The following is a 21,505-nucleotide window of genomic DNA, read 5'->3' as shown; positions in this document are numbered from 1 at the left end:
CTGTATGAGAGGATGGTTCGGGAAAAGAACATTCCTCATGGAACTGTTATCTGAGGGGTTAAGTGAAAGGCCGAGGAGTAGGCTAGCTACGGAGAAGGAAAGGTTGCCGACAATGGACTAGATTGCAGGAAATGTAGGGAGAAGCAGAAGTCCCATTGGAGATGGGCGCTGGGTTCAGAGCCCTGCTCCCTGAACCAACACTCAACCTGTGGTCCCTGAGGACTGCTCAGTGAAAACAAAAGAAGAAACTGGCTAATACTTTGGCAAGTCTGCAACCAGGAAAACTTTCAAAATATAAAAGTAGCAACAAACACAAATGTCGGCAGCCATTACTGGGGCTCAGGTGAGTGGGAATTCTCTTGCTCGTTGTCTACCTCTTGGGTAACAGTGGGGCTTGGCCTGTGGGATCCCACACAAAAGGGTGTGGAACCCCAAGGAGGACGTGCCTCAGCTATTATTCCTTGGGCAAGGAGTTACTGGCAAACAGAATGAGGGCCTCAAGGCCTGTGCATCCAGTGGCAGTGGACAGGCAGGATGCAGAAATGGACCCATAAAGCCAAGGGGGTAGTTGGGTGTGAGGCCCAGGATTTAGGCAAGCTTGTGGCAAAGCTATCAGAAGCTCTTTCCTTTCTTCCACTACAAAGTCTCTGGTCTCACTGAACAGGAAATCTCAGCACCCGCGTAACAAAGGCACCAGGTGGGCAGTGATACACACCCATCTGGTCAGGAACCCAGGCCCACTCCTCAGCACCCTTCCCCACTCGTCAGCAGATCCTCAATACAAACACTGTCATGTGCAAAAAATCCTTCAGAAAGAATCCTTTGGGTGATCTCTTGTCAATCATTTGTGCAGGCTAAAGAGGCACCTGTGAATAAGGCTACTGAGGAGCATCATTGGCCTGATCCTGGCACCACCTGAGGGTAGGAGAAGCAGTAACCAGCATCATCCCAGAAACATGCTCCAGCTCTCTCATCTGGGCAGGACAACAGTTCACGAGTTCTGGATACCCTGCCAAGGCTCTCCCCGTGGAGACCTTTTCCATGTCAAGAGAAGAAGAAATCTCCAAGGTAGCCAAGAGAACCCCCTTCTCACAAAAGACACACAGCAAGGCCTGGGTGTGTTACTTGTCAAAAACCCCCAGGGGCTGGGAGGGGCAGTCTCAAACCCAGCTGGCTGTGGAGGCAGCAGCTACAGATGACAGCTTCTCTTGTAAGACTCTTCAGCTCACAGATGAGCCACTGACCTAAGGTCTATACACACCACCCATTAATGCAAGTCCACTGTACACTTACAGATTGAAATGTATGAGGTCTTGCACATATGCCTTATGTATGTAAAACTGACCCACAAAACCCAAAGCTGCAATGTGTCAGATGCTAGCCAGGCAAGAGCACGGCACTGCTTTGTGGTGGGAGCCTTGTGTGGGCCAGGCTTGGCTGGGCTGCCTGCTCCCTTCCCAGCATCCCCATGGTATCAGGCTCTAGGGAGTAGTGGGATTGGGCTCCCAGGCCCCTGCTGGGCCCAATACTTCTGTGCTTGGTGCTCCTGGGAAACTTCTGGAGGCAGCTTCTGGAGCCCTTGGGGAGCTGGATGCTTGGGCTATGAGCCCCTCACCACCTTGCTCCTTACAGACAGTGGCAGCCTCTGGCCTTCGTTCAGGGCCACTGTCACCAAAGGGGCCCTGGCCACCCGCACTCAGGTCCTGTACCCTCTTGTTCAGGTCGTTGCGTTCTGTCTGTAGTGCCCGGCACAGCTTCTCCAGCCGCTGGATTTTCACCTGTAGGCCCTCTAGCTCCTTGTCCCGCAGTGTTTTCTGGAAAGAGAAATGGGCTCCTCAGTCCATCCTGTCAATCTCCCACTTAGTGCTTTTACAAGGTGAAAGTAGAGAAGAGGCAAAGGTGGAGCCCTTTCCTAATCAACAGCCCTGGTTTATGGCATGGCTTCTGACTGTCAGCTGAGGCTGTGTGACACAGTGAGGGAGCATAGTTCAGTTGTCCAAGAGCTCCTCTATTTAGCAACCATGAGATCCTGACAAAATACTTGGTGTTTGAATTTTATCTGCAAAAGTGACTTTCAACACCAACCTCATGGATCTGAAGGGAAGGATCATGGACTGGTATATCAAAACACTAAGCAAGGTCTGTATGCAGCTGTTGTTCAATCCTATTAGCTCCATTTATCTCCTGCACCTTAAGCCACAAAATCACCAATTATCTGAACTCCCCTGCTGGCAAACCACACAACTCACCGACATCCCTTGCCATTCCCCACTTTTGATTGCTTTCTCCCATTTCTTGTCTTGTTCTTCTTTTTTTAAAAAAAATTTATTTTGTTAATTTTAATGAACATTTACAGAGATTTTGGATTTCCATTCATTCACTGTTGTGGTTCTCACCTCTGATCTAGCTGTGTCACTTACTGGTAGAATGTGTGGTAAAGGGCCCGACACTCACCAACTGCGCCCGTGACTGCCCCACCCCCAACCAGGCTGCGGTCCACCCTGCCTACCTCCTCAGCCATCTCAAGCAAGGCCTTGTTGCTGCTCTCCCACCGGGACCGGTACATAGTGGTTTCTTTCTCCAGCTTCTTGATCTTCTTAGTCATCTAGGTTATATGACATATGGAAAGGAATGGTTAGGGGACTGGGCTGCCCATGGATCTGCATTTCCACGGTGAGGGGCAGTTCCAAGGGAACAAAGAAAGCATCAGAGGATACAGTCAATGTCTCTATGCCACCACAGAAAATCTCCCCAAGTTAAATACCCACCACCAATAATAAGGAATAACAACACAGTCCCCTCTCCCCTCTAAGGGCCTCCCTTGGTGTCAATCAGGCTCTTATTGGCAGTAGTGCCCAGAGGCCCTGTAAGGGACAGGACTGCTTGAGGACAAGCTGAGGGTATAATTCAGGGTCAAACAGTTGCTTCTTTACAGCCCACCTGCCCTGGACCACATTACCTTTTCCATCTCCTGTTTGAATGTGGTGAACACTTCACTGCTTTTGGAAAGAGTGTTCTGGAACTCTTCAAACTTTTCCGTGTAAAGGGCGAGCTAGTGAGACAGAAGCCCATTGGTGAGACTGAGCTGCTCTGGAGGTACTTTTGCTCAGAACACTCACACCATAACAAGGCTACTGAGATACCATCTTGGAAAAACAAAAACTATGTATCTGGCAGAATAGAATCTAAGACGCTAAATGAAATAAATTTGGGCAGCATCTATTTTTCATCTTTATTTCCAAATTTTCCTCCAGGAACCAGGTGCAAGAAGGTCCAGAGAGCAAAAGCTCAGCTAGGGTCACACAGCAGTTGAGGCAGACCTGGACCTAGAATGAGGGCCCCATCTCCCTCCCCTCAAGAAGTGGAACAGGAAAGGGACTTTGGAGGCAGGTCAGTTTTCAAGTTCTTACCTGCTGCTTCAGGTGGGTCTCCTGCTGCTTCATCAGCTCACACATCCTTTGTGACTCCACTGCCTCTTTGAGGAGCTATTTCCAAGACAGGTGCCCACACCCAGTCAGAGGCCCCCCCGGGATTAAGCCTCTCTTAGCAACAAGCACAAGAACCCACTGAAGCTTCCTGCTCTCACACTGGTTTCTGAGGAAGCAGTACCCACAGTCTGGCTGGGTAGCATTCTCCTGCCTATGGACTCAAATATAAGCAGAGCCAGAACCCAACCCTACCTCAGCTCACCCTCCCCATGGCCCAGGCCCCAAGTCTCACAAAGTCCTTCTCCCGCTGGTGTCGCTCCTCAGCTTCTTTTAGCATCTCCTGAGCCTGCTGAAGCTTGGCATCCACAAGCTGCTGCTGCAGATCCTTGTGTTTGAAGACTTTGTCAATGTGCTGTGGGAAATCAGGGTGTGAGAGGGCTGCCTGTTAGGGGCTCCTCATCTTAGGGAGGCCCAGTGGTTACAAGGATACCCCATATGCAGAGAGCAGGGTGCCCAGAACAGCTTCTCATCTCCACCTAACATGTTAGGCCTGTGTGCAGCCCAGAACCAGGGCTTTTTTGATTCCCTGGAAGATATGTGCCCCAGCCTCACCTTTGCTCTCTCTCCTTCTGAGTCAGTCCTTAGTGAGCACAGGGTTTATAGATGGTACCAGCTCTAGGGCAATCAAGCACTCAAGTCTCCAAAGATCACCCTGACAGCCCTCACTTCTGAAACTGGCTCCTTTGTAAATGCAAAGAAAGGGTATAAACTATACCATCATGACGCTGGCAGAGCCCCTATCTGAAGGCATGTGCACCCCAAGGACTCTTAAATGCAAGAAGAAGTGTGGGAACTGTGGCCAGGTGAAAGCAGGGAAAGGGAGAAGGTTCTCTTCATGCTCTTTCAAAGGTGAAGTAAATGGCCTTCATGAAATGAGAGATGTAGAGAATTTATTCATTTTTAGGGTAGTGAGGGTTGGAGAAGAGATAGTAGTTTGAGGAAAGGCTCAGTGTGGGATGTGATGAATTTCAGTTGCCTGTGCTCTGAGGTTCAAGGTTTGGGGTGGGGGGGAGTGACGGTACAGGAGGGTATGAGGGTGACTTGTGAGGGGGTTTAAATGAGAATCGGTAGAGTTCTTCTAACTTTGTAGGCCACGCCTATGGGAAGTGTTTGGTTTTTTTAAGTAGGTGCCATACCCTGTGGTCCAGGAAACCTTCATGCCTTTCAGCGCTGAAGACAAGAACCAAGCCAACTCTCCTCAAGTATATCACAAGCAGCCTTGTTAGCAACAAATGGAGGGGGTTGGGGAGTCACCCTCACATAACCAAACTGGATTATGAGTCTTAACAGCACAGGGTGCTGTCTCCCTCATCCATCACCTCAGCCCTGGAACTGAGGAAGAGTTTTGGCTCAGTGCAGGGCTGTGGCACCCATTTGCTGAGGAGGGCCTCACTCCTCTGCTCTACAGGGGAAGCAGCAGTAATTCTACCTCTCCAATGAGCAAAAGGCTTGGAGTAGCCAAGCAAATGGCACATGGATGCCCAAGGCTGCAGAGGGTTAAATGCTAGGGTACCAGCTGACACAAGATAAGGGCAAAGTTAAGTGGCAGGAGAGCAGAGAAGCAAAAAAACCAAGAGTGGAGCCCTAGACTCAATCATACTACAGCTCCAGTCCCTCTCCTGTGATTCCAAAGTCTTAAAAGCTGTGAAAATAGAAACTTAAACCTGCCAACCAAAATTGACCTGCATTGTTGTGAGGCTATTTATATCTATTCCATTGTGAGTAGTCAAATGGTTCACTACCCAAAATGCCCTACTAAAGGTACTCTATTGTGGATTCCCAGGCATAGTGACAGCCAAGCCGCAGCTGAGATCAGAGTCCAGACAGGACTGAGCACCCTCTGCAAACAGAGAATTCTGCCCAGTCCCCTTGGAGGAGATACTGGATGACCTCTGCAAACAGAGATTTCCGCCCAGCCTCCCACCAGAGGGGATGCTGTGTCTGAACTTTGGTCTTAGTTTAAAGATTAAGCTTACTCATTGTTATGTGGGCAACACTTAAGTATAAGGAAAATATAGTCTCTGGAGATTGAATTTTTTAAGAGGATTGGCTTAAACTAAATAAACACAGGGAGATTAAGTAGGAGGCCTTTTCACAGTGCTAAGCTGTGAGAGCATCTCTGCATCAGCCTCTCTGTTTTTCAGAATTAATTTTCTCGTGTTCCTGCTTTCTTTCTGCGTCTGGTTTACAATACTTTATATATTATCTCCATTTTAAAATCTGAGTAACTCTCAATTCCAAAGGGTAGCTAGTCATGGTTTGGCACAAGGCACTATGGCCCTGTGGTTGAGTGGCCCTGGGTGAGACTCTCCTCCCCTCAGATCTCATTTGTAAAACATTAATCTTCTGCCAGGAGAGTAGAGCCCTGTGCCCGTACAGTTCCCTTGTCGACAGCGACCTCACCTCCTCACGTAGCTCATACTGCTCAATGAGCTTCTTCAGCCTCTCTGCCAGCTCCATGTTCTCCTGGCGCAGTTTGGAGTTACGTTCATTGTGCTGCTCCATCTGCAGCTGAATATCATTCAGAGTCACCTGGAAGTGCGAGGTCACCTCCTTGCGTTTCTCTTCCTCTTCTCGAGCCCGCTGTACACCTTCTTCCTGAGCAGAGAAGTCAACCCCAGCTCTGTTATCCACACTGCCAGTCGGCCTCCCTCCAGGGATGGTCCCTACCAACAATTCTTTCCTGCTCAGGGGGTGTGAAGCCAAGTGCCAAGGATGCGGTGCACGGGGCTCCTAATAAGCCCCTTCACTTATCAGGTCCAAGTGAGAGATGCTCTCTGGGAAAACTGGAGGAACATACTAAGTGCCACTGTGACGCAATTTAAATTTCCCAGAGTCTAATCTTACATATTAATTTTAATGTTTTCACCACGTCCACCACACACCAACTAGACCAAACAGTAAAAATCATTAATAATCAGGGCTGGCGAAGCTGCACAGAATCAGGTCCTTAGATAAGGTTAGTGGAGGGCATACTGATTCTCAGTGGAGTCCAATTTAGCAAAATCTTACTAGAATTTAAAGAGAATGATATAATCCTACATATAAACTGATACGCTCTGCCGTCAAGTCTACTCAGACTTGTAGTGACCCTATAGAACAGAGTAGAACCAGGTTTCCAAGGCTGTAAAATGTACAGGAGCAGACTTTCACATCCTGTCCCCCCCCCAAGGATGAACTTATATGCAAAGACAAAGCACTTCAAAAAATGAAAACAAAAAATACATAGGGCATAAAATGACATTATAATTTCACTTTATAAAAGGAAACATAGGTGAAATTTTACATGGAAAGAGGAAACGCTAGGTTGTACTTCAGCTTACACATAAGGATGTTTAGTCTGCAGTGGTTTCTGCTGGGCAGTGGCCCAAGGAAGGCAGGCCACTACTATTTTCATTTTCTTACATTTTGCTACCTTTGAATCTCTCAACAAAACTGCATTAAGTCTGTAATGTTTTCAAATACAAACAACTCAAAATAAGTTGTAAGGCGAGCTCTGGTGGCCTAGTGGCAGGAAACTGCACTGCAATCCCAGAGGTGCACAGTTCAAATCCACCAGATGCTCTGCTGAAGTAGGAACAATCGCCTCCTGTACCAGTCAGATCCAATTCGACGGTACACACATTAAATAAATAAATAAATAAAAAAAATGGGGGGAAAAAAGTTGTAAAATGGCATGGTTTGCTGAATCAAATTTCTTAAGACCTCCCTAATCAAGATCAAAGATGACAGCCTTCAGTATGGAATATATAACATAAAACACAAATATTCACTGGATTTTAAGCAACATCCTAATAAATGGAGAAACAATTGACGTTGTTAAGGATTTCACTTTACTTGGGCCCACAATCAGTGGCCATGGAAGCAGCATTACATAAATCAAGAACTGATGCCTTTGAATTATTTTGGTGAAGAATACTGACCATAGCATGAACTGCCAAAAAACTAAGCCAAACTTTCTTTCCCCTCCGTAAGGCAGATATTTACTTCTTCAGAAGCAGCTCATATGGCACTTAGTACAGCAGACAAATATATCAGGTGTGTGTGGTCTGCTTTGGTTTTATCCTTGAAGCAAAAGCTAAGGCTGTGTCTCACTCCACTGGTCAAGGGTTTCAACCTTACAGTCTTGTTCCTCCCCCACTGGCTAATTTAATTTGCGCTTGAGAGGAGGAGGCTACGGCTTGAGGTAGTCTGGAATGTCTTCGTCCTGTTAAACACTAGTGTGCCAAGAACTGGCTTTGGCTGGTTCACAAGCAGTGTACAAGGACAATGAAGATTCGCTTGGTAATCTCTAGGAGAGAATTCTTACTTCTATTACCTTGGCTTCTACTCTCATAACTATTTGAAGATACCTATTTTTCTTCCCCCAAGAAGTCCACACTTAGTTTTTATTAACAGAAGATATATATATATTTTTCTCTTACAGTGAGGTGTGAGGAATAACTGAAGGCCTTCCCACATACTGTGCACTTACAAGGCTTCTCTCCAGTGTAAGTATATGTTCAGTATGAAGGAATGAGTAAAGGCTTTCCTCACATTCTCTACATTCTTAAGGCTTCTCTCCACTGTGAGTTCTTAAATGTTTAGTGAAGGATGAGGCCCTAAGAAGGCCTTCCCACATTCCTAACATTCAAAAGGCTTCTCTCCACTGTGAACTCTTATTATGTTTAGTGGGTATTGATGCTTATCTAAAAAGCTAATCTATCTTGGCCAGAATACGCTCTGGAGGTGAGAATGGCAAGAATTTGTCTCACACACTTTTGGCATGTTAACAGAAGGGCCAATCCCTGGAGAAAAACATCATGTCTGATTTAAGGCAGAGTCAGGGGGGAAAGAAAGTCTTCAATGACATATGCTCAACCACAGCAATAATTGGGAAGATGACACAAAACAGGATAGTGGGTTTTTTTCCTATAATATATATACAGGGTCACTATGAGTTAGAAATTACCCAAAAGCACTCAGAATAATATTCACTGTTGAGTCTAGGGGACATTATGCTTAGTGAGATAATTCAGGCACAAAAGGACAGATACTGTTTAAGACCACCTTTGTAAAAATACAATGGTTATTGAAATGTACACCTTTCTCTTCTGCCACACAGAAGCAACAGGAATAAATTAATTCGAACAGCAAAAAAAAAAAAAACCAACAAAAAACAAACAAACAATGGTTACAATGAGGGGCTGTTTGGGGAGAGAAGGAAAAAAAATAATGAATACCATATTGGATTAGGTGAAGGGAAGGTAATTCTAAAATGACACAACAAGCAGATATTCTATGTGTTATATATGTTGAAGTAACAATCTCCATTAGGACATACATATTTGATCAAACTTAGGGGGGAAAAAAGGGACCAAAGGTTTACACACATATAGAAACAACTGTGGCGGGGTGCGGTGGGGTGGGTGTGTTGATGGAATGGGAGGGGACGGAAAGGAGATCAATGAATAGATGGGTAAGGTAAAAGGAGAGAGAAGGTATTGTGAGGTGTTAACAAGATGTAAATAATAGTATTGTAAAATTGAATTGATGTTATAAAACAAATAAAAATTCTGGTGGGGAAAATAAGTGCTTTCTCTTCATTTTGTAAATAAACTAGTATAACAATAATCCAAATGTGCAGATATGCACATGAAAACCATCTGGAGGTTATGGAAACCATCTGGCTTTCATCACAGACCAAACAGGAATACAGAGGGGATCCAACACTCCAAACTCACCACATTCTGGGAGATGAGACACTTGTTAGTCCTCCCAATGTGGTCAATGGGATTCTTACTTTACTTTTCTCTCTCCAATTACTGACAAACCTTCCAATCTCTTCCACACTGTGCCCTTTGGCATTGCTATCCAATCTAGAAATACTGAAGCCACTGCATCGTAAGTTCCCATCTTAGCCTTTACTTTATTTAAAAATAAAAGTTTGACAACAATGTGGAACAAGAGATCCATGACAAAGTGACCCGGGGAGGGGAAAGGAAAAGACAGAAATGAATGAATGAAAACCCAACCTTTCTGTAAATTTTCGTTAAAATCACAGTTAAAAAGTAAACTACAAGAAGCTGCACTGCAATCCCAGAGGTACGTGGTTTGAACCCACAAGATGCTCTGCTGGAGAAGGAGGGACAATCTCCTCCTGTACCAGTCAGATCTGATTTGATGGTACACACACAAAAAAATAATAAAATAAAATAATAATAATAATAATAAAAAAAAAACACTTAAAAGAAAAGAAAACAGCTCTGTTGCTATCAAGTGAACTTGTCTGACACAGACTCATAACAAGCCCTGTTTGACACAATTCATGTAAAGTGTTTCAAAATAAAGCCGTGATCCACAGGGTTCAATAGTTATGGTCTATGAGAAGTAGATACCAGGCCTTTCTTCCAAGGTACTGTGAGGTTGGTTTAAATCTCCAACATATTTGCTAGTAGCTGAGTTCTTAACCACAAAGGACCTAATAATATAAGCACTTACTAAATGATTTTAAGTAGTTCTTTCTAGCATAAGGTATTACTCTTGTTTTTAGGTGTGGCAGTCTTATTTCCGAATCACTGGTCTGCGCTACTTTTCCCAGGAAGAACCTCACCAAAGTTAAAGGGAAGCAATAGGAAAACAGTGATGTCCTTTCTAGGGCACAGTGAGCTTGGATGGCATAGTGTGATCTTGAAATCTTTCAGTGCCTGAAAGTGGGCAGTTTCCTCTAGCTGCAATATAGATCTTTGGTCTTGGAAATAAATGAGCTGGAATCAACTCGACTGCAGTGAGTCTGAAGGCATGGGCAGCCTACCTTGAGGGAGCGGTTGTGTCGCTGTAGCTCTCTGCACAGGCTCTCGAGCTTGCTGCGGGCCAGGATGGCCTTGCTGTGCTCGCCCCGCAGGTGGTCCTTCTCCTGCACCAGCTGACTCTGCTTCTTCTGCAGGAGCTTCATCTGCTTCTGGGAGTTCCTGTGCTCTTCCAGCTGGGGAATGGGAGGATAGTGAAGGTGGGGCTCTCCCTGATGGGAATCACCACACTGCCCGGACCCTACCCCTCTCTCACAGCTCTATTTACTCCTCACATAACCAACTCAGAGGGGATAAGCAGGAGCACCCCAGCTACCAGGTCCCAGGTTCTATTCCAGCTCAGATACCAAAGACAAAGCTCTTAAGAACCAACTGATAAAAAAACAAAAGAACAAAAAAAACAAAAAACACACCACAACCAATCGCAAAAACAAAACCGGAAAAACCCCACCTAACAAACCAAATGAGACAAGGCTCTCAAGACACTTCACAACACTGCATTCCCCTAGTTATGGGACACTCACTCCTTTCCCTGACTCCCAGCGGGACCCTTGTATTTTCTCTTCATTCCATTAAAACTTTAGTGCTAGCTCTTCATTTCTTTCTCCCAACATGGCTGCAACTATCATTAGTTGTAATTTCACTACCAGTAAACATACCTCTGACTCCCTCATCTCATAACCTTTTCCCTCCTCATAAACACAGTCCTCTGTCTCAGCTCAGACCCCTTACTACAGTGCCTTCAGCCCAGACCAACAGAAATACAATGTAGAAAAAAAAAATACACAACGCGAGTCACATATGCAATTGTACATTTTCTAACAGCTGTGTTAAAAGTTAAAAGTGAAATGATTTTAAACAATAACCAAAATATAAAAAATTACAACTCAGAATCTGTGTAAAAAAACTCATTCAGTGGGCACTTTATAGGCTCTATTTTTGTAAATCCAGTGAGAATTTTACATCTGAGTACATAAAAATCTGGTGCAGTTATTTAAAATGGCTTTTAGTTACCACTCTGGACAGTACAAGTCTATACTGTTATTACTGGAATCTTTAATAATTAAATGCCACCTTCCTTAACTCAAGGCAAAGACCACAATCTTCTATTATTCTAGCTCATTTCTTCTAATGTCACTCTCAACAAGTCTCTGAGCCTACAGGACCTCTAATTCACTGACGCTACTGTCCTTTATCCTTTCACTTTCCTCTAACCACTTACCTTGCTGACTTAAGATTCCACATGTCCTCAATGAGCTTGTCCCTTTCTCCTAGCACAATCCTGACCCTGGCACATTGACCTTCTTCCCTGAACCTGCACCCGAAGCAACCTTGCTTGAAGGTTTTGCTCTCGACTCATGACCAATTTTAGAATTTCTTTTTTTTTTTTAAAATTATTTTTTAATTTTTTTTTTTTGGTGTGTGTGTGTGTACCATCAAATCGGATCTGAGTGGTATAGGAGATTGTCCCTCCTCCAGCAGAGCATCTGGTGGATTTGAACTGTACACCTCTTGGATTGCAGTGCAGCTTCTTGCCACTAGGCCACCAGAGCGCCCTTAATTTCAAGACCCTTGTCCAGCAATCCTACAACTTTCCTGTGCTATTCATGCTCCTCTTTTGGACAGCAATTTTATTCAAGCTCTAAACACCCCCTCCTCCCCAGCTCTATCTTCCCATGTCCCTAAGAAGGGAGACAGGAGGAATGAACGTAACTAGTCTACTGCACTGTGTTCTCCACACGTCATGTGGACCTGGTAATAACGTTCACCATGGCCCACTCCTGTCTGCATGGTGAGCCTTACCTTCGAGAGCATTACCCCAGCAACCCACTCCTTCCTCTCTTGCATTAATTTTTCCTAGCTGGACCATTTTGAATGAGTGTTATCTCCTTAATAACTGTTTATTTAATCTCAGCAAGAGCCCATTTGGAAAGTATGATACCCCCATTCTGTAGATGATAAAAGTTTCTGGAGAAAAAAAAAAGAAAGTTTCTGAAAGGAGAACTGTGAAATTAATAAATGTGGATGGAATGAAAAAACTTTAAAAAGAAATGGGCAATAACCATCACTGGGTGAATCTGCTAACTAAAAATTCTGCTGAAGAACATAATGTGAGAAGAATCTAGGTGCCAATATCTGAACCCACTTACATGACTAAAAGTGAGAAACATTTCATGTTGTCTCCTGTTATCTAATGCCAAGTTACAGTATCAAAACAAAATTTCAAAAACCTCAAATCCATTGTCCTCAAGTTGATTCCAGCTCCTAGCACTCCTACAAGACTGAGCAGAACTGCCCTGTAGTTTCCAAGACTGTGATCCCTCTGGATCACAGAATGGCTTGTGAGTGCAAACCACTGCACCACCACCCCACCAAGGAATAGACCACTATCAATGAAGAATTCCTATCAAAGAGCTTAAACTTAATTTGGATCGAGTTTCTAGAACTAACCCTTGTATCACTTAAAAGAAATAATGAGGTAAAGAAGTTAAATGTCCCTAAGACAACAAGCTAGAATGTAGGGTATCCTCCAGGACAACTGTTCTGGTTTCTGCAAGAAAATGACGCCAAGAAAAAGAGGGGAAGGGGAGAGGCTGGAGAGGGAAGGTTGTCTTGGAGTTTGTAAACAAGCAAGTACAATAAACCATGTGGACCCTGATAACACCTAGGGAAATCTGGCTCTGGCCATCATATTAAAAATAACAAATGGTTAGTGTTAACTTTGTTAAATGTGATAACGGCATTGTTTTGTGGCTGAATACCAAGGCACACACAGGTGTGATGACACAGTACTTGGGACTCAGGGTAGGAGACAGGATTCTACCATCAGAAACTCATTAAGAAATTTATTTCAAAGAACATGAAGTTCTTTCTCTTACTGTCATCACCTTGAAAGAACCAGGTAGGACTTGACTATCCATTTAAGCTGGAGAAAAGGCTCAGAGATGGGGTAGACAGGAATTGAACTACCCATCTGCTCCTTTGCTCAAGCCTCACTCCAAGCAGTCTGAAGACTTCTGAAAGACAGGGAGGGTACAAGGGGCAGGTTGGGGACTGACCAGTTCAGCATACTTCTTGCACAGTGCTGCCAGCTTCTCCTCTGGCGTACTCAGGGTATTCAATGTCTGCATCAGCAGTGTAATCTCCTTTCCTGCAAAGTATAAGGAACAAAGGCATGTCCCAAGGCCTCTCCAGGCCTGGATACACACTCCTGAGCCTTAAGACAGCACCCTACTTTGTATTCCTACTCAAAAACTTGGATGTGTTTTCTGCAAATTTTACGAGGACCCCAGGACTGCCATTAGTGCCAAATACAAAGAAGCTGCTCAATGGCCAGCTGAATGATGGCCTCCTGTGGAATTTCAGTAGTTATCACCAGTGGGGGGGGGGGGGAAAAGCTTGCTCTAGAAGAAATGTAAAAGAAAGGTATCCCGCCTGTGAACTGAGTGCTACAGTTTTAATGAAAGAGGAAGAATCCAAGTTGGGCTAACTCTCCAGGACTCCTTGAAAGCACTAAACCCAACAGTGGTAACCGAGCAGTGAGCTTTAAAATGAATATTTATTTCACATATTGGATAAGTTTTAGCTTTTCTTAATCCTTCTTGAGTTAGGGTGACAGCTAGGAATACTTTGGTACTCAGACACAAGAACACATCATTCAACCTTGATTCTTTCTTATCATTCACTGCCCTCCCCTACAACCAGGCCTGAGTGAAGGTCTATGGCTCCCTCCCCAGGGTCACCTGACACAGCACCAGGCTCCTGAGTTTTGGTCCCTTAAGACCCCAAGCGATGAATGCAGGGGCTGCAAATCACCAGAATATAGCATAAATCAGCCCACACATGGATTTCTGTTTTTTGGTTCCTTGGTTTAAGTGTCAACATTTAAGAATAAACAAAAGTCTAGATAATTCAGAAACTAGGATTGATACTTCCTCTGAAAAAATAAAAATCTAGATGCACTGAGTTTTGTATACTATCAACTGGCTAGGTCCAGATTGTAGTCAATCCTTCGGATGAAACAGACATTTTCTTGGTCTACTTGGACCTCCTGGCTAGCTTGAGTTAAAGACCTTTGAGTTTTTTATGCTGGTCTAGTCTAAGTCTCTTATTATAGGGAAGTGAAACTAAGGCTCAGAATGGGGAAGTGATGTGCCCCTGGGTACCCTGTGGTGCTGATTAGCACAGGAACCCACCAGGCCTCTTGCTCTCCATATTCTCAAAGAGCAAGCAGGCTGGACTTCAGCCTTCACTTGCTTCTGAGAACACATGCCATTGCATAGTTAATAGCCTTTCTATGATGTGACCCCATATCTCAAGACAAGTAGTGGCTCTTTGCTCACCCAGTCCCTTGGCTTTCTTCTTCTCCTGGGGCCTCCGGTGGTCTCGGTCTCCACCTTCATCACGCACCCGGATCTCTTCTGTGCCTGGCTCCACCTTGGAGGGCTCCTTCTCGCCATTGATTACAGGGGTCACTGGCTCAGGCTCCCCGTTCCTTGCAGCGTAGTTTCGGGACTTTTCTGTATCTTCAGGTTCAGCAGGTTCACTCTGTGCCACATCCTCACCTGGGCTCCCCTGATTGTTGTCTACACAGTAAGTACTCAAGATGTCTTCCAACTGGCGGCTCAGCTCCTCTGACACATCTTGGAGGGCCCCTGGTGGGGCAATTTTGGCTTGAGCCCCTGAAGGAAAGAATGAGAGGCAGAGTTAGAAATAAGATGGTTAAACTGGGAATCTTCGGGTCCTATAAAATTCACTGGTTTGGGTTAAACATCATCTAACCATTACAAGATCTGGCTTATTTCCCTATAAAATGGTGTTAAGTACCCCTCACTACTGCCCAAGGTTTTAAACGTAGGAGGTCAAGTATGGCAACCTTGAAGTACAGGTTAGATATACAACAGAAATTCACTTTCTAGTGTTATCTTCTCTCCCCCTAATCTGTCATCAATAAAAAAACGTTTCATAAATGCCTCACCAGAGTAGTTACCAACTGGTGAGTGACTGGAGTTTCCTAATGGGACCACGATTTGCCTCTCATTTGACTGCCACCTGATTTAATCCTATCCCAGCTTGCCCTCCAGAGAGTTCTGTTCCTGAGTTTGGAGTGGGAGGTTCTAGCAACTCCTTGGGAAAGGGTGGGGATTGCACAGACACAGCACTGTCCTCCACTGCTTGTACATTTTTCCTTCCTGGGTAAACAGTAGTCTCAGCCTCCAACCCCAGAAGCTGAGCAGACATCCCACAAGCTCCTCCTCCCAACCCGGGGAATAGCAGAGCTGGCACACACCCAAAGGCTTCCCCAGGACCTGGCTGTTGGAACCTTCAGCTTCGGTTGCAGGAGCCGTCTGGCTGGGCCTTCCCTGGGCTCTCTCTGGTCCCGCTTCCGGTTGCCCTGGGTTGCTTTTGGAGTTGGAAGTGTTGCCTGATTGCTTGGCGGCCCCATTCTTTTTGTCCTGGTTCTTCATTATGGTTTGCAATGCTAGGTTAGGTGCAAATCCTTCAGAAACAAACACAGTTGCTATTTTCCAGACTTCGAAATTCTCAGCCTGGATCAGAAATCCCACCCCCGGGCGTGCAACACAGCTTCTTAAAACAAACAAAAAACAAATGGTCTGGCCTTTACCGGGAAGAATGGAGACAAGGAAACTGCTCTCCCGGTCTCAGGCCTGTCAGAGGAGCCTGGGGCGCCAAGGTAGGGTTTCGGGCTGCTGCTCCTGGGGACGGCGAGGAAAGAGGCCTCCTTTTATCCCAAACCACTTCCCGGCACCACAGAAACCCCTCACGACAGGCCGAGCGCGGGATTGGCTCAGGGCCGGAGACTGACGTGGCGGGACGCTCCAGTCCAGATCCCACCCCCCACCCCCCGCGCTCCCAGGGCTCACGTGGGCTCCCGCGCGCGCGCAGCCAAACCCCCGTCCCTCACGTCCCTTAGGCGCGCATGCGCACAGGGATTAACATGCCTAGCCACCTGAGCTCTGGAGCTGGATCGGGTTGATTTACCACATTGGCCGAAAGAATCCAGGCCTACAAGCCCTCTAATTATCTAATTTCGCTGGCCCGCCACAGTACCGCACCTCAATGCCGAAAGACCAAAGACTTCACCCGCTCTAGCCTCACACCGGAAACCCTAGGCAACCGCTGCCGGCAGAAACGCCCCTCTCCAGCTGCAGCCAATCAATAGTCCGTGCTCTCCCGGAGCTTGCTGGGAAAATTGAAGGAAGGCGGCTTTTGAGGCGGGTAAATCGGGATTGCGGGGGAGGGGAAGGACTACGGGTCCTTACACAAATCGCGGCCTGAGCGTGACTCCCGAGATGCAATAGAAAAAGCTTTCATTCTAGGAACCGGTACCCTGGGAGTCCGAAAGAGGCTAGATCATTCTGCACAAATAACCAGGTCAACCTCTTTTATGTTACTTAGAAGTTATGATTTAGCCCCTAACCCTAGTTCTTTATGCAGGCTGGCTGCCAATCCCTACTCGCCTGTGAACTTTCTGTGCCCATCTCTAGGGAACTCTCAAGGGTGAGAATACCAGGCTAGGAGTCAGGACCTTAACGTCTTTACTGATTTGTTGTGGGCATTCTTTTCCTAAGTCTCAATTTCCTCAATCATGTAAAGGTTTTTTTATAATAGCAATGGTTTATTGCGTGTCTGCTAAATGCTTAATCTTCCTAACTATTGATAGAGGCAAATAGTCCCCTTTTACGGGTGAGGGTAGTGAGGCAAAGGTATGATGTCCAGGGTGACACCTAAATAGTGTGTGGAATAAGGATTTAAAACCATCAAGCCTGGCACTAGGCCATCCTAACTACCACGCTTTCCCTTAGGATGAGTCAAGGTAACTTGTGAAAGTGTTTTTAATTTTGTCCTCCTCCAATTAGTTTGCCGTGTAGTCCCGCTTTTGAAAGGACTGTGTGGAATGCCCTCCCCTCCCCACTTCATCATAGACTGGATGGCAAGAAAATCCCTATAGCACTGAGGCTAATAAAGAGAAAGAATAAGTGAAACTTACCCTCATATGTTAAAGTTACAATTTTTTATCCGTTACCGAGAGATAACTGAATACCAAAGTCAAACCCACAGCCACTGAGTCTTTTCCTACTGATGATGACCCTCTTGGTTTCAGAAGCCATAGAGGACACTGCCCATCTTCTGCAGAGTGCCTGGTGGATTTTAACTGCTAACATGTTATAGATTGGCAGCCCACCAATGGCCAGTAGTCCTTAATGCCTAGTATTGAAGGCTTAAACTGGTTTCTATATGTTTACAGCCAGTCTCCTTGCTCATCCTGCCATTGTTTTGTTTCAACTATCACATGCAAGCAAAATATTGAAGAGCATTCAAACCCAGCTAGGACAGTACATTGACAGAAAAATGCCAGGAGTTCAAGCAGGGTTTTAAAAAAGGCCATGGCACCAAGGATCATTGCTACTGTCAGATGGATCCTGGCTGAAAGTAGAGAAAACTAGAAAAAACAATGTGTTTCATTGAATATGCAAAGGCATTTAATTTTGTGGATCATAACAAATGATGGCTAACATGAGAATGGGAATCCTAGAACTCTTAATTATGCTGATACAAAACCTATACATAGATCAAGAAGCTGTTGTCCAAATAGACAGGAAAACAGTATGGTTTCAAATCAGGAAAAATGTGTCAGGGTTGTAGCCTTTCTATCTATTCAGTTGGTATGCCTAGCTAATCATTCGAGAAGCTGAACTCTGTGAATAATGTGGCTTCAGGATTTGAGGAGGTCTCTTCAATCTGTATTACACAGATGACAACCTTGCTGCAGTCAGTGATTACAGCCTTCAGTTTGGATTGCATCTCAACATAAGAATACAAAAATCCTCACCACTGGGCAAATAGGCAACATCATGATAGAGCGAGAAGACTGAAATTGCCAAAAATTTCATCTTATTTGGATCCACAATCAACTTTCTCGGTACCAGCAGTCAGGATACATATTGCACTGGACAAGTCTGCTGCCAGGGACCTCTCCAAAATACTGAGGAGCAGTGATGTTTGAAGACTAAGATATGCCTGATTCTAGCCATCTTCTTTTCAGTCATTTACAGTGCATCTGAGAGCTGGACAATATAGATGACAATAAGAATTGATGCCTTTGAATTATGGTGCTGAAGAAGAGTACCAAATATCCCAGACACTGCCAAAAGAACAAAAAGATGGAAAAAGTGCAGAGTGCTCCTTGGCAGCAAAGATGGTGAAACTTCATCACTCTTTGGACACATTACTAAGAGAGTCTATTCCTTGGAAAGGTGAAGATCAGTGAAGAAGAGAAAAACTCAACAAGATGGATAGACACTGTGATGGCAGCTGTGGGCTCAGGTATGTCAGATGAGGATGGCACAGAACAAGACAGGGTTCATAGGAGTGCTGCTGTGAGTTGTACTTAATGACATCTGACAACAATACTTTTATTTCTAGATTCTTTTCAGATGGTATTTCCTTTTTAGGAAGATTGTTCTAAAAAAATTTTTTTTAAAAGGATGCTCTAGCAATTAGGAAGCTCTTGTGGCTTAGTGGTAAGGAACTGCACTATCAATGTAAATACATGCAGTTCTAATCCATCAGCTATTCCACAGAAGCAAGATTGGCAGTCTCTTCCTGTGTAATTTACTGCCTCTGAAAACCCACTGGAGGGCCAGTTCTAACTTGACATTATACAACTAGCAAAAATTTAATCTCTTGAGGCCCTATTCAGAGACTACTTTAGGACCTTCTCAATGCTTAGCAATTTGTCCTACCTAGTTCTCTAAGTCTGCTACTGTTATCCGCAAGATGCTGGAAACTACTATTTACTAACAAGTCCAAGAACAATAGTTGGCTAAATTCTGTTGTCCTGGAGCCTAGCACAGAAGGCAGTAAAGGCATGGAATACTTTAAGTGTTCTTAAGTTGAATATTTTTTAGGGGCTCTTCAAAATGTTATCTTCACTCAAAGATTCAGTAGAATAGGATAGGGTAAAGTCCTGTTTAATATTTCCCAATACCAAGATCTGCCTTAACAAGGTAACACTGAGCCAAGAAGTATAACGTGAAGAAGGAATCAAGGAGCCAGAATTTTTATTGTCTTTTCAAAAAGGGCTATTTTTTGGAAAAGCATGCTAGAAGTCTCAAGGAGGCCTTGTAGAGCATGTTCCAGGCAGGAATGAGTAACATAAGAACATGTGGACATGGAGTGAGAGGTGGTAGAGGTTATAGCAGGAAGGGGTGCTGGGGCAGAAAGGAAGCATTGTAAAGTGGCACACTGAAATTCAAGGGAGTGTATATATTCACTATTGAGATCCTTTTATGAGTACATACATAAAAAAGATTAGGAAATTAAACACTTTAAATAGGTATTTATTGTATGTCAATATTTTCATTTAAAAAAAAACAACAAAAAATTCAAACCAACCTTTTCTAGCAGGAGCAGGCTGAAGCAATTCTTATTTCTACTATTAACTAACAAGTTTAAACTCTCTCTCCTCATACACTTCCAAAAATTCCAGCCTAGGTTTACTCCAAACCAAAAGAGACAATTTAGAACTTTGCAACAGGTTTTTATTTTTGCTTTATATCTATTATTACAGTGTCGAAACCTAAAGAAATACATTTCTCTTCAAATTTGGATGTGTATATAAATACCATTTGTCTGGACTCAGTATACTCAATGCCACGGTTTTCTTGGCTTATGTCTATTCTGAAATCATTAAGATGTGACTGCCTACCCAGGGGCCCTGAGAATATGGAAAATAGCCAGAGCTTATAGTTTTTAGAAAATAAAAACAAATTCTGAAACAAATACCAGTGAGGAGGGAAAGGGCTGGATTAGTCTTCCTAGAGTCTGTACCTAGGAACCCAGTCTGTTTTGGGGGGTTATCTGCTAGTTGGATGGTTGAGTTCTAGACCTCTTCTTTCTCTAAGTGATCCAATCAAAGGAAGTTTCCACAAAAACTGGATAAAGATGTCAATACTAAACACCAGGGCCTGAGAGTGCTAAGGATATCCCTCCCTGGCCTGGGGTCTTTGCGGTATGCCTACCTTTACTGCCCAAGGACATGACAGGCAGTTTTCTCTTTCTGTCCTCTAGAACAGTTTTTAGTCTAGAGGTTAAAAATCTTAACTGTTTAGGGGAGCTAGGCTAGCTTTCAACAGAGAGATTCAGGAAAGTGCTATTTTCCTTAAAAGACAGGTCGGCCCAATAGGTCCAAGCCCACTGAAGATCTTTATAGCACACTATACAAACCTCTCTCCTAGGGTAGCTGGGCCCCCAGTTTAATGCTATTTTTTTCCTAATCCTCACACCCAGTTTTGATTCTGCACATAGTTCAGGTCTAATGCAAAATGCAGCAGGAAAAAGAACAGCTTTAATACAAAGAATTGGTTAGTCTTAACCTCAGTTTCCTCTCTTGCCATGGTTTGGAGGCTATGGTTAGGGGCTAGACAATGGGATACTGAATCACGAAGGCCTTGGCTAAAGAGAAATTAGTGTCTACAACATGGATTCCTGGTAGGGCCAAATTTTCCAACTTTTTGGCTTGACAAAATAATCCAAAATGTAAGACACAGGAGAAAAAAATGAAATACTGGATAAGGTTGGTCTAGAACATGCAATCCTAAGATAGATGTGGAAGAAATCTAGTCTGAGCAGTTTTTTGGTGCGATACCTGTGCACACCTGAGGGAGGTCTGGCGTGGAATATGTTGCCACTGATTATGAGCATTTCCTATGGTTCACTGCCCTGAGACTCCTACTTCTCTTCCAGGCTCCCAAGGACACAGGGAGGCTGTCAAATTTCCCAGCCAGTCTGTTCTCCCTAAGCTCCTGTGCCTGCAGGGACCTGGAAAATAAGACTCTTACCTACAATGGAGAATTCAGAATCTAAGCCCTTAGGATGACTATTCTAAGGAATACACAAAAATGATACCAAGCAGAGTGAGTCTAGGGGAGGGGAGGCCTGAGCAAATAAGCTGGGGCCCTCAAAGAGGAGCCTGGGATAAAGAAGGAAGTATCACAAGGCTTTCATCTCTTCTGTTTAGCCTAGGACAAGAATAACTCCAGGGTATAGTGGAAAGGCAAGGAGACAGGAGAATACAGAAATCCAGTTCAATCTACTAGCTGGTTTTAATTTTAAACCACTTTGGTTTAACTGAAATAGAGCCCTCTTCACCACTTCCATGACTAAGTACAGTTAAACTGTAGAACAGTTTTGTAATGAAAGCAG

General features: G+C 44.5%; 1 protein-coding gene across 1 annotated transcript; it reads right to left on the bottom strand.

Moving 5' to 3' along the window:
• Positions 1 to 1,481: 1,481 nt before the first annotated feature.
• Positions 1,482 to 15,815, bottom strand: TXLNA (taxilin alpha). The gene is made up of 10 exons (XM_006894995.1): positions 15,567 to 15,815; positions 14,620 to 14,958; positions 13,336 to 13,427; positions 10,282 to 10,452; positions 5,892 to 6,086; positions 3,721 to 3,840; positions 3,411 to 3,485; positions 2,960 to 3,052; positions 2,510 to 2,605; positions 1,482 to 1,814 (listed from the first exon to the last, which is right to left on the bottom strand). Exons 1-10 carry the CDS (start codon positions 15,742 to 15,744, stop codon positions 1,482 to 1,484), a joined length of 1,692 nt encoding a protein of 563 aa, XP_006895057.1. The 5' UTR covers positions 15,745 to 15,815.
• Between the last annotated feature and the right edge of the window lie 5,690 nt (positions 15,816 to 21,505).

The sequence above is a fragment of the Elephantulus edwardii genome, unplaced genomic scaffold (genome assembly GCF_000299155.1).
Source record: "Elephantulus edwardii isolate Elephantulus edwardi_28Jun2011 unplaced genomic scaffold, EleEdw1.0 scaffold00152, whole genome shotgun sequence".
Classification (NCBI taxonomy): domain Eukaryota; kingdom Metazoa; phylum Chordata; class Mammalia; order Macroscelidea; family Macroscelididae; genus Elephantulus; species Elephantulus edwardii.
Note: the sequence above shows the minus strand (reverse complement) of the source record. Positions and strands in the feature narration are given on the sequence as shown.